This window comes from Chiloscyllium plagiosum, chromosome 12, assembly GCF_004010195.1.
Source record: "Chiloscyllium plagiosum isolate BGI_BamShark_2017 chromosome 12, ASM401019v2, whole genome shotgun sequence".
Lineage (NCBI taxonomy): Eukaryota > Metazoa > Chordata > Chondrichthyes > Orectolobiformes > Hemiscylliidae > Chiloscyllium > Chiloscyllium plagiosum.
Window position 1 is genome coordinate 50,667,766 of NC_057721.1, and position 17,043 is coordinate 50,684,808.

Consider the following 17,043-nt stretch of genomic DNA (forward strand, 5'->3'; position numbering starts at 1 on the left):
GATGCTGGAAACCAGATTCTGGATTAGAGTGGTGCTGGAAAAGCACAGCAGTTCAGGCAGCATCCGAGGAGCAGGAAAATTGACGTTTCAGGCAAAAGCCCTTCATCAGGAATATCAGGAAAATCTTTCTGCAGCCTCCCCACCTCCTCAGTATGACCTGCCTGTCTACCTAACATCATATCATTGGCAAACTTCACCAGAATGGCCCCAGTCCCTTCATCCAAATCATTAATATCTAAAGTGAACAGCTACGGTCCCAACACTGAACCCTGTGGGACACCACTTGTTACCAGCTGTCATTCCGAAAAAGAATCTTTTACCCCAACTCTCTGCCTTTGGTCAGATAGCCAATCCTCAATCCATGCCAATAGCTCACCTCAAACACCATGGGCCTCACCTTTCTCAGCAGCCTCTCGTGAGGCACCTTATCAAAGGCCTTTGGAAGTCTAGATAGATAACATCCACTGGGTTTCCCTGATCTAACCTATTTGTTAACTCTTCAAAGAATTCTAACAGGTTTGTCAGGCACGACCTTCCCTTACTAAATCCATGTTGACTTGTTCTAATTTGACCCTGCACTTCCAAGAATTTAGAAATCTCATCCTTAACAATGGATTCTAGAATTTTACCAACAACTGAGGTTACGCCAATCGGCCTATAATTTTACATCTTTTGTCTTGATCCTTTCTTGAACAAGGGGCTTACAACAGCAATTTTCCAATCATCTGGGACTTTCTCTGACACCAGTGACTTTTTCCTCAGAACTCGAGGATGTAGCCCATTGGGCCCGGAGATTCATCAATTTTTAGACCTTTTAGCTTTTCTAGCACTTCCTCTTTTGTAATGCCTGCCATCTGCACTTCTGCCTCCAAGTCTCCTTAATATCCCTGTTGGGATATTACTCATGTCTTCCACTGTGGAGATTGACACAAAGTACTTATTAAGCTCTTCAGATATTTTCTTATCTCCCATCACTAGCCTTCCTGCATCAATTTAGAGTGACCCAATGTCTACTTTTGCATCTCGTTTGTTTCTTATGTATTGAAAGAAACTTTACTATCAATTCTCATATTACTGACTAGTTTACCTTCATATTTGATCTTCTCCTTCCTTATTTCTCTCTTTGCTATCCTGTTTGCTTTTGTAGCCTTCCCAATCTTCTGATTTCCCAGTGCTCTTGGCCACTTTACAGGTGCTCTCTTTTTCATTGATCCATTTCCTGGCTTCCTTTGTCAACCGTCGCTGTCTAATCCACCACCCCCAGATAAACTTTCTTTTCTTTGGGATGTACCTCTGTATTGTGTCCTCAATTACACCCTGAAACTACTGCCACTTTTGCTCTACTGTCTTCCCCACTAGGATCTGCTCCCAATCAATTTTAGTCAGCTCCTCTCTCATTCCCCTATAATTACCTTTATTTAACTGTAACACTATTACATCCAATTTTGCTTTCTCTCTTTCAAGCTGCAGACTGAACTCTACTCTATTATGATCGCTGCCTCCTAAGTGTTCCCTTATTTTAAGATCTTTTATAAAGTCTGGCTCATTACATAGCACTAAGTCCAGAATAGCTTGCTTCCTTTTGGGCTCCATCACAAGCTGTTCCAAAAAGCCATCCTGTAAGCATTCCATGAATTCCCTTTCTTTGGATCCGCTGGCAACATTATTCACCCAGTCTACCTGCGTATTGAATTTTCCCATTATCACCGTGACCTTGCCTTTCTGATATGCCCTATCTATTTCTTGGTACTTCTTGTACCCCTGGTCCTGACCATTGTTAGGAGGTCTGCAGATAACTTCCATTATGTTTTTTTTGCTTTTGTGGCTCTTCAATTCCACCCGCACAGACTCCACATTATCTGAACCTATGTCATTCAGCGCCATAGATTTAATTTCATTCTTAACTAACAAGGCAATCCTGCCCCCTCTGCCTACCTCCCTGTCTTTTCGATAAGTTGTAAATCCTTGGATGTTTAACTGCCAGTCATGAAGCCCCTGCAACCACAATTCTGTGATGCTTATCAGATCATAATCATTCATGATTTGTGTTGTAAATTCATCTACTTTGTTGCAAATACTCCAATTATTCAGCTAAAGCACCTTTATGCTAATGTTCTTATCATTAGCAGAGATATTGGAAATCATAAGATGTCCTAAGTTATCCTTCCTTTATCCTGCATTCCTCGCCTACCTTGAGTTTAAACCCATCTGAACACATGCTATGCTGCTGCTTGACTCCATACTCCCTGTCACTTTTGTTTTCCCTTCCTCCCCCAACTCAGAAGTTTAATGTCCTAGTGACCACCCTATTTATCCTTTTCGCTGGAACACTGGTTCCAGACCTGTTCAGGTGGAGACCGTCCCAACGGTACAGATTCCCCCAGTTCCAAAACTGATGCCAATGCCCCACGAAGTGAAATCCCTCTTTCCCATACCAATCCCTTAGCCACGTGTTTACTTTCCTAATTTTCTTATCCCTATGCCAATTGGCACGTGGCTCGATTAACTCCTGTAGTTTGTAAGGTCGCAAGTGTAACCCCATCATTTAAGAAAGGAGGCAGAGAGAAATCTGGAAACTATGTATTGACACATTAACTTGATATTAGTATTCGGGAAAATGTTAGTAGTGATTATAGAGGATGTGTTACTTGGACACTTAGTGGTAGGATTGGACAGAACATGAATCTATGAAAGGAAATAATGTTTGACAAACCTATTCAAGATTTTTTGAGGATTAGCAAATTAGATGAGGGAATGTAATTTATTTAGATAATCTATAGCAGTATTGGAGCACATGGGAGTAGCAGATTGGCATAGATTGCAAATTGGTTGATATACAGAAAACAGCTGGAATAAATAGGTCATTTTCAGGTTAGCAGGCTGCTAACCAGGAGGCCACTACAAGGATCAGTGCCTGCACCCCCAGCTGGTTGTAATCTGTATCAGTGGATGTGAGGACCCACTGTAATATTTCCAGAATCACTGATGACACAAGAGTGTGTAAATTATTAGGATGATGAAAAGAAGCTTCAAGGGCATTTGGATAAGGTGAGTAAGTAGACAATATCACAGTAGATGGAATATAGTTTTGGAAAAATGTGAAATTGTCTACTTTGGTAAGAAAAATACAAATAAGGACTATTGTTTGAATGGTGAGAGACTGGAACATGTTGATGTGCAAAGGGAGCCAGGTGTCCTTGATTATATATTGCTGAACGCTACTGTGCACATGCAGCAGGCAATTAAAAAGGCAGAGAGTATGTTGCTTTTATTGTAATAGGATTTGAGAACAGGAGTAAAGAAATCTTGCTGCAATTGTATAGAACCTTCGTGAGATCACACCTGGAGTATTGTCTATAGTTTTGCTCTCTTTACCTAAGAAAAATATACTTGCCAGTGAAGGAGTTCAACAAGTTAAAACTGATGTAAAGCAGAAATCACTGATGTAAGTGGGAAAGGACTGCATAAGAGGAGAAAAAAATAGAGTCAAAGTAGGAAATAATTAGTTCCGTGTCAGGAACTGGCAAGGCGGCACGGTGACTCAGTGGTTAGCACTGCTACCTCACATCACTAGGGACCTGGGTTTGAGTCCAGTCTTGGTGGCTGTCTGTGTGGAGTTTGCCCATTCTCCCCGGGTGCTCCGGTTTCCTCCCACAATCAAAGATGTGCAGGTTAGGTAAATTGGCCATGCTAAATTGCCCATAATGTTCAAGAATGTGTAGGTTAGGTGCATTTGTCAAGGGTAAAAATGTACATTAGGAGGGTAGGGGAATGGGTCTGGCTGGTTTACTCTTTGGAGGGTCTGAAGGGCTTGTTTCCACACTGTAGGGATTCTAAGTGTTTACCAGACTGATCCCTGGGATTGCAGGATTGACCTATAATTAGAGATTGAAGAGATTGATATACATTCTCTCAAGTTTTGATGTGAAAGGGGATCTCATTCAGTGCATAATTCTTACAGGCTTTGATATTATAAATGTAGGAAGTTGTTCCCCCTGGCTGGGGTATCTAAGATCAGGATACAGTCTCATTGCAAGAAATAGGCCATTTGGCAACGAGAAAGAATTCCTTTATTTGGATGTTTAATCTTCAGAACACTCTACCCAAGGGAGCTGTGGAGGCTGAAACCAAAGATCTATAGATGTCTAAATATTAAGATATCAAATTATATAGGAACAGTGGTAGAAGATGCAATAATCTTAATGAATGAAAGAGCAGACTCAAGCTAAGTGACTTGCTCCTGCTTTATTTCCTCTGATTCTACATGTGAAAAATGTGTGGTTGAAAATATGGTACTCACACTAAAACTAGAGGCCTGTGTTTAGATTGCATTTTGTGTGAATTGCTCTGACATCCAATAAAAATTACAAATTTGAATGAAGAGAAGCTGCCTGATCTGAGTCCTGCTTGACTAAAACATGGTTAACATTGAGTGCTTCTGTGGAAGTAACACCTCTAATTTGGCAACTTGATTTGCAAAGGAGAATTGGCATCACAGTTATGATTCCGAAGACCATTTAGCCCACTGTCTGCACAGTCTCCCCCCTGAGCATTTTAACCTATTGCCAAAATCCTGCCTTTCCCACATAACCCTGCATGTTGTTTTAAAATAAATAATCATCGAAACGTGGACTATTCACTTTACGAAAAAGTTTTATCTCACCTTACATTTGCTTCTTTTGTAAAGCACTTTATAACAGTGCCCCTCTGGTTCTCAATCCTTTTATGAGTGGGAACAGTTTCTGTTATCTACTTTGTCCAGATCCCTCATGATTTGGAAAACTTTTATCAGGTCTTCTCATAGTTTTCGCCTCTCCATGGAACCCCACGACAACACTCGCTATTTTCACAATCTATCCTCACAAACTGAGGTTTCTCATCCTTGGGACCATTCTTGTAAACTCTTATGCACTTTCTCCATTGCATTCACATCCACCTTAATTTATTGTGACCAGAAGTGTACTCAGTACTGCAGTTAAGGCCTAATCTTGGCTTAAATAGGTCGAGTTTACTTTCTCTGCTTGTGCATTCCGTGTCCCTATTAATGAAGTTTAGACTACTGTGTGTTTTGTTACATTTCCTCTATTCTGCCACCTTTAATAACTTATACACCTATACATCCAAATCGCTCTGCCTCTGCAGTCCCTTTAGAGTAGTAACCCTTGTTTTATACTGTCTTTAGGTTGCTTTTTGTACCGAAGCATATTAATCATACCTTTCTGCATTGAATTTCATTGCCACTTATTTGCCAAGTCCACCAACTTGTCAGTGTCTATTGGAAGTTCTACACTCTTCTAGTTTGTAACACCTTCAATTCTTATTGTCCACAAATTTCTCCTGTACTCCAAGATCTGAGTCTTTAATATAAATGGAGAAAAGCAAGGGTCCCAATACAAACCCCTGGAGATCTCTACTACAAGCCTCCTTTCATCCTGAAAAATGCTTTTTAACCATTACTCTTTTTGTTTCCTGTCACTTGAACAATTTTGTATCCATGTTGTTTCTGTTCATTTTATTCCACGACCTATCACTTTCCTGACCGGTTTGGTGTATTGATTTGAATTAAACATCCTTTGGAAGTTCATGTACACGACCGCAATAGCCTTGCCCTTATCAACCCTCTCTACTACCTCTTCAAAATTCTCCAGCAAATTAGTCAAAAGTTTGCCTTAAAGATTCCATGTGGACTCTTCTGAATTATCCCATTTTTCTAAGTAACTGTTAATTCTATTCTGAATGATTGATTGTTTGTGGGGTTTCCCCACCACAAAGTCAAACTGACTGGTCTTTAATTGCTGGGCCAATTTTTATAAGTGCTTTTGAACAATGGCTGAGTGTTTGCAATTCTCTGGCATCACTCCTGAGTCATTAATGTTACTAAAACAAAGTAAAGTTGAACAGAACAGGATTTCAATAGGAATTCAAATTTGTGAATCCTGTCAACTTAGTTTGGTGAAACAGTTTTGTATTGAAAAAAATAATTTTGCAATCAGGTCATGAAGTTGAACAATAGAAAATTGATGTTCAACATTCTAGGAATAAGCATTCATTATTTTCTTGTCAGTTGGTTCAAAATAAAAATTACAAATTCATTTGACATATAGCTAAAGAAACCTTTACATGACGAAAAACATTATTAGAAAATCTAGAGTGAGGAAATACTTTTGCATTTGATGTTGAAATACTTTATAAATTTTTTTTAAACTTTTTTTTGTTTTGAACTCCTTTCATCTTGTTTTGAAATGTAAATATTCCTTGAGAAGAAGTATGTAAGGAGAAATCTATTTTCCTGATGTGGCATTTTGTGAATGGTGTTCACCATCTGCTAACATATCAAATTATTTTACAGTCTTGAAGGTCAGCATTTGTCGCCCAGCTTTAATTGATCTTCAGAAGGTGGCGACAGTGAGACTTTTTCTTGAACTAGTGCAACTTAAACAGTATAGGTACACCTGCAGTAATAGTTTGATAGAACTATGTGGTTTGCTAGCTCATTTCAGGAAGCAGTGACAAGCCAATCATATCGTGATGGGCCTGGAGTCGTATATAGATCAGTCCAAATAAGCACAGCTTATTTCCTTCGCTATAGGCCATTAGTTGCACCAGATGGATATTTACAACAATCTGATGGTTTCATGGCCATTAATGAAATGAGCTTTCTTTTATTCCAGATTTACTAACCAATTGAATTTAAATTCCACCAGCTGCTATGGTGAGAATGGAACTCTTCTGTGGAGCATTATCCATGCTTCTTGGATTGTTAGTTCAGTAACATCCCTACAAAGGATGTTGTTAAATTGGTTGGAATTGTCTTTTAAGGCTCTTAAAGTACAGCTTAAATTTGACTTTCAAATGGTCTGGGACTTGCTTTTCAAAATGTAAGCTTATTTTCAGTCATTATCATTTGTATGCCTAGCTGTGCTTTAGTCTACTACTCTCTCTTTCTGATTCAGAGCCTTTATTCAATATGAAGAATAATGGTCAGGCATCTGATGCCCTCCATTAATGGAAGGTATTTTGTGGTCAGATGTGAAGGAATGGTGATTTTGGTTTTTGCTCTGTTGGAGAGAAAAATTGTGTTACACAAATCATTTTCTGCAAATTTTCATTATCAAGTTTGTTTGTGGCACATTGTGGGTGTTGCAATTGACCAGAAACTGAATAAGTCTGACCATATAAGTACTGTGGCTTAAAAGCAAGTCAGAGGCTGGGAATTCTGTGTAATCCATCTCCCAACTCTTAAAGCACACCCACCATCGAGAAGGCACAGGTCAGGGGTGCAGTGGAATATTACACACTAACCATGTTCCACCCTAACCATGTTCAAGAAGCTCAACACCTGCTCCATCACCTTTAACTCCCTCCAGCATAGGTCCTCTGTGGCTACAATGTGTAACTTCTATAAAATGTATTGCAGCAACATACTAAAGCAACTTTAAAGACCACTTCTGTCATTTCTTGGGTGAAAGATTCAGTTGAAGTCCCAGACCTATTAAAAGCTTTAATGGAGATCACTCCTATTGTTCTTGCATGTACTTTGTGTCCCCAGTGTACTTTTTTCCTTTTTTCAGTATTATAGTGTCTAATACTCGAGCCATCACCCTGACACTTCCAACCTTTAACTCCTCACACCAAGAAGAACAAGGGCAGCGTGCGCATGGGAATATCACCTATAAGCACAAGTCCTTACCTCGAAATATTTTGCTGTTTATTCACCAGTGCTAGGTCAAAATCCTAGAATTTCTTTCTGACAGCAGTATAATGTGAACCTATAGCTCAGGAAAGCAACATCACTTCCTTCACAAAGGCACAGGGGGAATGGGCAATAAATGCTAGCCTTGGTTAGAGATGCCAATATCTCGACTAAATTTGATAAAATACTGGCTAGTATAAACTGAGGTTGACAAGTGCCAATCTTCTATCCTCAGACATCTAACTGCCAGCTTCTGTCATTAGAAGTATATGTCCCATTATGAATAAATGCTGGGTATTTTTAACAATTCGCACAGGGCATACTTCTTCTAATTATCTCTACTGCTTTCCTGAGGCATTCTCAATCTTCGACAGAAATGGTTTCATTGATGTTAACTGCTGGCTTCTTGGTAGATACCTACTAATGCCACCTTTATTAACTGACAGGAGGTGCTTGCTCAGGTTTTTTTTTCACTCGGCCTTCCAATCATAAAGTTTCCATGGGAAGCAATGACAGGACTGCAGCGGAACATAGAAATTAGGAATAGGCCATTCAGCCCCTCGAGCCTGATTTGCCATTGAATAAGATTGCAATCTCAACTCCAGCTCCTTGTCTGGTCCTACCCCTCCTCAAGTATCTATTTATCTCTACCTTGAATAAGTTCAATTACTCAACCTCCACTGCTGTCTGCAGAAGAGAATTCCACAGACCATTGACCTTCCCAGGAAAAAGATTCTCCTCATCCCGCTAAGTGGGTGACCCCCCTGCTAAGTGGGTGACCCCCCCCCCCCTTATTTTTAAATTGTGTCCCCTATCATCTTGTCTCTTCCATAAGGGCAATTATGCTTTGACTCTGTAAAGTCTCCTTGGATCTTTTATGTTTTAACAAGGTCATCTCTTATTTTTCAAAAGGCTATTGAGTAGTGACTGACTTATTCAATTTTCCTTCATAAGTTAAGCCTTTCATCCCAGAATGAGTCAAGCATATTTTCTTTGAATTGCAATTGAAAACAATGCTGTATTTCTTTCATATGAACCAAAACTGTACATACTGTAGTAGTCCAATCCTGCAAACTAAGCCAGAAATTGCATACTTCAAGTTAATAATAGACTTCCAATTGAGAGATGCATCACAAAACAACTATCTGTTCTTTTCATCATTTATTTCTTCAGAGCTTCAGGTTAGTTCAATATAAAAGTCTTTATTAATTGGATGTGGCTTAGTAGAAAGAAGCTATTGTATTGGCTCAGTCTTATTATACTGGAATGATTTTGAACAATCTGGTCTGTAACCAAAAATAATGCAACTAACTTTTTACCTCTATCACTATTTAGTTCTGCTCTTTCCTAGAACTATTACAGTTTGACACTGACCATTTATAAAATGTGATTTTAGACCTCTGCCAGTTTCTTTTAAACTTGCTATTGACACTGAAGTCATTTGATGTTTGGGTTTTTTTTTGCCTGTGTTTTGGAAATTTTATCTCATCATTGTCCTTATTTGTGAAAGTTGGAAACCATGGATGATGTCTGCAGTTGTTAGAGCTCTCCTTTTATCTACTTGATGTTTTCCCTTGATGGCTTGATTCATACACAGAACTTTCTGTGAGACTTTTGCCTGACTTTGAGGTGTAAAGGATTCATTTTTAAATGTGTGTGGTTTATTTCCCAAGTTGTCTGATATGGAGTTCTAGCTACCTTTGATTTAATATGTTATTTGTGGTTGTCTTTATTGAAACAAACCTTTTGCACACTTCTGTTAATGTGTATTTATAAATCTGTTGCATGTATGTTTGTTTTTTAAGTTTTGTACTCAAGGTATTGGAAACCCATTTTGAATTAGAATTTAGGCAATATATACTATTTCAATTCTCAGCATGCACTGCACAAAAACAAAATCAGTTATTTTACTTTTTTTAAAGTGAAGTGTTGCATTACACTAAGTGGCTGAAATGGGTTCTCAATACTTAATTTGAAGCTTTGTATTTTGTGCATGTGTCAATGTATGTGCCAGTTAGCTTGTACCTTATTAGCATTTGTAATTGCTTCCTCCCTGTCCCAAACATGCATGTTGGTGCTTCCTTTATGCTTCAATGTGCATTGAAATAAATGGCAGTTCTGTAGAAAATGTCTTCCCAACTGAACAACCCCTGAGGAATTCAGCAGTATCAGGTGTGAAGGACTCAATGAATCATAGGTCTGTTGGCCCATTCCAGGTATGATTTGTTCTTTTGTTTTCTTTCTCAATCAAGTAAAATTTTATATATTGTTTTGTTTATTGTCAAATCCTTCATTTGAGCCTCTTCATTATACTTTTTTTCAATAAGCACCTCAAATACATAGTTTATTTGGCTTTAAGTTTCCAATTGACATATTGTCCTTTATGTTTTGTAAAAGATGTATTGAAAGGTGTAAACCTTCCGTAGAATCTAAAAATTAAACTAAAATCTCTTGAGGTGATCTGACCTGCAAACTAACTTGTTTTATGACTTCATTTAGTGTTGTTTATTTTTATTTTTTCCACACGAGATAGACTTTTTTTCCTTTGCTTAAGACCTGTAAACACTCGGGCGATTGGGCATTGGCTGTGGAGAGAGGAAGATATAATGCAGATTTGTAATTTTTGTCCAAGTGGTCCATGGTTCTGGTGAAAGTTCATTCACCTAAAATTTTAACGCTACCTTTTTCCTCCCCTACTGCCTAATCAGCTGAGTACTTTTAGCATTTTGTTTCTTCAGTCACATTTTGCTTTTGCTTTTTGTAAGTGTGCATTTTCATCATAAAATCAGAGTGAAAGGTTGTTAAACAGTCTTCTTGGGAAAGTGTCAATCTAAAACCCCAGACAGAAAACAAACTGAAAAAGAGTGAAATATAGATTTGGATTAAGAAGGATTAATAATTTTTTCAAAAAAAACCTGAATGTCACTGCACAAAATTGTAAAGGTCAATTTTCAGTGCCAGAAGATGTTCGCTAGGAATTAAGTTTTACCAAATTGGAAAGATATTTGAACTGAAATGGGCAAGCCCCAACTTTTTGTGGAAAATTTGGTCTAGGTACAGGAACTATGCGTTTCAGTATACTGTATTTGAATGGGATAGCCAGAGTGCAAACGCTGCTTTCACACAACCTAGGATAGTGTAGTACATCTTGGCCAGCAGATCCTGGATTTAAATATTTACACACACTATTTCATTCACTTGAGGCTGGTGTCTGATTTGTGTATAACCAATGTTGAATGTTATTACCTTCATTGTTAGTTGAGGCCAAAAAGCTCCTCTGCTCTTACACCTTTCAGATGCCCAGTAGAGGGCACTACAGTGATTCCAACTCCCATTTCCAGCACCTTTGTGTAAAAGCTAATAGCAATTTAATAGGCAAGAGCAAGTCTGATCTTCATTTACTGGCTTTAGGAAATACTGGCCGAGTCTTTTTTTTAAATGTTATGATATAAATTACACAGTAAAATAAGTGGGTCAAGAAACTAGGATTTTTCCGCCAAATTGTGCATTACTGCATCCTCTTCTTCATTGGTCACCCAAAAGGTTAGACAGTCTAGCAAACTGCTTACTTCGGTACTGCCACTTGTCTGTCCTGTCTCTGTGCTATAGCACATTCATACACATCATTTTAATTTTTTGTGTTCTTTTCAGTGTGAATTTCATTACCACTTTTGAACACAAGCCCCAACTCTCATTCTTCCCTTTTATCATTTGTGCCCTAGCAGGATCCAGGGGTGTCGCATTAATACTTCCTTGTAACATGAATCAAATATCAACATGTATGTGCACACATTTCTTCAGGCTCATTGAAGGTAGACTTGATTTCAGTGATTTAACCCATATTAGGCCACTGTTGGAATATTGTGTGTAATTCTGGTCTCCTTCCTATCGGAAAGATGTTGTGAAACTTGAAAGTGTTCAGAAAAGATTTACAGGGGTTGGAGGATTTGAGCTATAGGGAGAGGTTGAATAAGCTAGGGCTGTTTTCACTGGAACGTCAGAGGCTGAGGGTGACGTTATAGAGGTTTATAAAATCATGAGGGGCATGTATAGGATAAAGACAAAGTATCTTCCCTGGGGTGGAGGGAGTCCAGAACTAGAAGGCATAGGTTTAGGGTGAGAGGGGAAATATATAAAAGAGACCTAAGGGGCAACCTTTTCACGCAGAGGGTGGTACGTCTGTGGAACGAGCTGCCAGAGGAAGTGTTGGAGGCTAGTACAATTGCAGATTTTAAAAGGATTCAGGATGAGTATATGAATAGGAAGGGTTTGGAGGGATATGGGCCGAGTGCTGGCAGGTGGGACTAGATTGGATTGGGATATCGGGTCGGCATGGACGGGTTGGGCCGAACGGTCTGTTTCCATGCTGTACATCTCTATGGCTCAATTTGTACATTTGAGTGTAGAATAAGCACATTGGTGAGGTTTATTTCTTTCCAACAAAACAACTTATTGTAACGTAAAAGTAGTGGACACTTGAGTTTCTCCTTTTCTGCAAGTCATCTTTGTGGTCAATTTGTTCAATTTTTCACATCTTAACTTTTCATCCTTCCTACTTGGGAGCCTATTGGCCTAAGCTGCCCCCTCTATTATAAAAGCTTTAGATTTCTGGTACTGTTTTATTCCTGACTATTTCCAGGTGAACAAATCAAAAAGTTATCACGGTTGTGGGTATGTTCGCTGAGCTGGGAAGTTGGTTTGTCGATGTTTTGTCCCTTGTCTAGCTGACACTTTCAGTACTTTGGAACCTCCTGTGAAGTGCTGCTGTACTGTCTTCTGGAATTTATTTGGTTCCATTTTCTGCTGCTTCCATTTTCCGGTTCCAATTGTTCGTTGTAGTGGCCGGTATATTGGGTCCTGGATTCCTGGGTGTGATGGTACAAAGCACACAGAACTGTGAATGCACCACAAAAGTGTACAGGAAAGCCACACACCCCGGCCAGGTCCTGAATTACAACAGCAACCACCCAAACACACACAAGAGAAACTGCATTCAGACCCTGTTCAAAAGGGCTACAATGCACTGCAACACTCCCAACCTATGAAGGGAAGAAGAAAACATCTCTACAGACTATCCGTCAAGAACGCATATCCCCGCAACTGCATTCGCAGACGCCTAACAGACAAACAACGCGACAAGGACATGCCACGACCTAACTCGCTAGCCATGCTACCTTACATAAAAGACCTCTCAGAACTAACAGCCCAGATGTCTCAGACCACAGAGATTCATGACAGCCCATAAACCGACAGCCACAGTCACAACTCACCAGGACAAAAGACCCCATATCTATCATATGTAAGACTAATGTAATTTACAGGATTCCATGCAAAGACTGCATGCCACACTGTATAGGGCAAACAGGCAGACAACTAACAATCCACATCCACGAATACCAACTAGCCATTAAACACCATGACCAACTATCCCTAGTAGCAATACACACAGATGACAAGGACCACAAATTCGATTGGGCCAACACAACAATCATAGGATGAGCTAAACAGAGGACAGCCAGAGAATTTCTAGACCCATGGCACTCAGCCATGGACTCCATCAACAAGCACATAGACCTGGACCCAATATACCGGCCACTACAACGAACAACTGGAACCAGCAACTGAAGCGGAACCAAATAAACTCCAGACGTACAGCAGCACTTCACAGGAGGCTCCAAAGCACTGAAAGTGTCATCCAGACAGGGGATGAAAAGTCTGCAAATCAACTTCCCAGCTCAGCGAACATACTCACAACCATGACAACTGGCACCTGAGCTATAATTCTTTACACAAACCTTGAAAGTCAAAAGATATCCAATATAATGGATGTGAGCTGTTTGCCAATTATGGATGCAAGCTATTCAATTATTATTTACTGATCCGGCCACATCAATTTTGGTCAAGCTTAGTTATGTAAAATTTGGTTAAGGTGGCACAGATATTGTTGACCTTAAAGTTTGACCCTTTGGTGAACTGCAATTTTTTCCTATTTACTACTGCCATCATCTTTGTTTCCAGCTTCACTTTACAAATTGCAGAAGAAAGGAAGTCATGTGAGGTGATAGGTGAACAAAAATCCAACAACAGAGATTCATACATTTTCATTCCTTGATAAAAATCTCCAATATAGGTAGAGCAGTCAAAATGGTTGTGGTTTCAGAACTAGGACTTCCCTGTCCTCCATTAAGTTCTCAATAGACTGATGCTTTACAATGTTGCAAATTCTAGTAGCTGTTTTCAAACTATTATAGTACAAGTGCATGAGATACCACACCAGGAGGAATCATTTTGAAGACCTGTGGTGATCCAAAATTGGGAGTGAGCATCGGTATGAGAAATGATGCATTCAATGTTATATTTTTGTTATTTAAATTTTCACAATATGGATATCAGAAGAACTAAAGAGACAAATGCTTTATTGTTTAGTGCCCATATTGTAAGGGCTCAGATTGATTGCACCATTAAAGTCTCCTTATGCTACAGGGGTAAACCTAGTTGAATAGAAAGAATAAATTAGTGAACATGATTTTTATTTTGTAGTGTTTCTGACAGGTGTCATACAACAGCAGATATGTAATATTACTCCTAACCCTGATGTGCTTCCCCTTGATTCACGTTATCTTATGGCAGGTAATGTCTTAAATATTTCATATCAGAAAGCAACATCTGCAGTACAGCATTTCTCACAGCAGGGTTTTGCAGAAGCGTTCTGAACTTCCAACTTTAAGTTTTGACTTAGTTTGTTAAAATAACCTTTTAGGTGTGAAAATGTTAAATACTGTCCATCTGTAATTTTAAAATGTCTGCATTAAAATCTGGATAATAATTTTTTTTTAATTTTACAATAGGGGCCTGTAATTTATGCGCAACTGGATCATTCTGGACAAAGACATTCCAACAAGATCTACAAATCTGATTCAGTAGTTTATTCTGATATCCAGAGATGTTGATCTATACAGTCACAATGTATTTAACTAAATAATCTGAACAGAGGAATAGGTATGAGTAGCTAAAGTGCCAGCTACTGTTTGTTGTTTTTTTCTGTAACATCTAGTAGTTGATCTTCTGGACATAGTAAAATAATATTTTAAGTTTTAAAAATGTGATAATAAGGGACCATGGTTAGGATGGTAATCATCCATTTGTGAAAATATTTCAGGCTTAATTTGGAAAGCTATAGTGAATTGGGAATGTATCTGCTCTTAATAGCTTTAAATCTGGGGATTTGCACATCCAAGCGCTTTAATAACTAATGCATTGTGTTATGAACAGGTAAGGAAAGTCACAACTCTTCTCTTTTTAACCAACATTTTTAGTAAAATATTATTCTTTGTCACATAGCTATTGCACTTTAAATTTAATTAGTCAGTTCAAAAAATGAAGGAAAGGAAAATCCAAAGTTTTCTCAGGTGAAAGAGGATGGAGTATTAATGCCTATTACCCCAAAACAATAAATAATACAACTCAACAACAAACATAAATACAACTGCTGAGCATCAAAGTGGGCTGTGTACTAAAGACAGGAAAGACATGATCTTAAGAGTCCTTTTGGGTTGGAAAAAAAAATGAAAAGACCTGAGTTCAACTATTTGGCTGCTTTTTGTCTTGTTTCCTTTGCAGTGGTGAAGCTCTAGATATCCTAGAATTCTCAGGAAATCATTGTTATTCCAAGTTGCTTTTCATTGGCTAGTTTCTCAGCTTGATGGAGATTGTGAGAGGCAGGCAGTGGGAATAGTTCCCAGTATTTGTGCTGTTCTCCGTCCATGTTGTTTTCTCTCGTTTGTTTTTTGCTCAAAAGCTTACTGTTCTAACGCTGTCCCTTTGCTTATTCTGGCGTCTGTTTAATTGTCTCATTTCAAGTTTGCTAGTTATAAGCAACTTTTAGTGGGAAAAAAAGATATGTCACACCTCACTAAATTTCACTGTCTCTTGATTAAAATGGTGATCCAAAGTAGCTGGTTGTGTATATTTTATGTGGGATTCCTGTGCTTGGATGATGGTCACAGCAGTCATTTTAGGTCAATAATATTCTTTTAGTCCTTGAATTAATGTCAAATGATGAAAGTTGAATATTGGCAGCCTATTTTCACTACTATCGTAACAGTTGTAAAATATTTCTAATATGTGGGCTTCAGCAAACCTGTATTTCCTTTTAATTCGTGACTGCAACTTTACTCATGTCATTTCTGGCTGTGATAACGTTCTATTCCAGCAAAGATTTCAGCGGTTTACACTTTGAAAAACAAAAACAAATTGGTAATGCAGTCTTGGTGTTCTAAATACAATGTGTATTTTGAGGAACAAAATATGCCTACTCCAGAAATTTTCAGTATCTTCCACTCCAGATCACTAGCGCAATTATCTGGACTACTGTCTAGACTGGAACAGTGTGAAGAATAACATCGTAGTCTACATATTTGAGTTATAATTCAAAATATACGCTACCACTGACATGCAAAACTATTGCCAACTGTGAGATTAGTTAAATTAGTATTTTTGTTTACGTAGGTGTCATCATTGTGGAGTTTGTAATAGCAAGGATGAGGCTACAGTGAGAGACATTTTCTATAACAGCATAAAACCGGTTTCAGAAAGCTTTGGAGCTCCATGGTGACAATGTAGGCAAGGTCTTATATTGAGGCTAAGCTGTAATTTAAAACTATGCCATTTGATAAATGGAATTCACTGGCTTTTGCTGTCACTTATTAACTTGCAAAACAAAAACACAGTGGCACATTCTTCACTGTTCAACATTTTGAAATGCATTTAGTGAAATGAAATTTATGTAGTGAGGGCTTTGGATTTTTAGACTTTTCATATTTATGGATCACTTTTCACTTCTATAAAAACTTGACAATCATATATTTACATAGATTACTTGTTGCATTACTGGTGAATAGTTTAGATCATCAATAGCTTTTAATTTCTGTAAATTTTGGGGAATTAAAATTGACATTATTGTACAGAATTTAGGATTCATCGATAAAATAGTAAAGCATTCTAATAAAAACAAGGAGCAGACCTTTTAGGCATTTAATGGATGAGCAAGATAAAAATCACAGGAGATGATGCTGAATAGATGCCTTGCTTCAATCTTTACTGAAGAGTTTAAGAAAAGATAAAATGGCCAATCTGGAGAGAGATCCCGACTGTTAAGACAGAAAGAAAAATGCTAAATAAATGTAGCTTCAACTTGAACCAGCTGCCTCTTGCAACTCTGGGACAACCACACCAACCAACCCCACAGCCCCATGGCTGAACATTTTAACTCCCTCTCCCACTCCACCAAGGACATGCAGGTCATGGGCCTCCTCCATCCTTAACACCTAACACCTGGAAGAAGAACATCT

General features: G+C 38.5%; 1 protein-coding gene across 7 annotated transcripts in view; it reads left to right on the forward strand.

The window, feature by feature from the left end:
* mpzl1l (myelin protein zero-like 1 like) overlaps positions 1–16,383 on the forward strand; it is a 50,382-nt gene extending 33,999 nt beyond the window's left edge. For 4 of the 7 annotated variants that reach the window (XM_043701038.1, XM_043701036.1, XM_043701037.1 and 1 more), the window contains exons 5-6: positions 9,810–9,909; positions 14,542–16,383. In XM_043701038.1, the coding sequence (XP_043556973.1) occupies positions 9,810–9,909; positions 14,542–14,643 (202 nt within the window). In that variant the 3' untranslated portion in view covers positions 14,644–16,383. Of the gene's footprint in view, positions 1–9,809; positions 9,910–11,418; positions 11,506–14,541 lie in introns of all 7 variants that reach the window. The other 3 variants (XR_006313217.1, XM_043701041.1, XM_043701040.1) reach the window with 3 other exon arrangements.
* Positions 16,384–17,043: the final 660 nt, after the last annotated feature.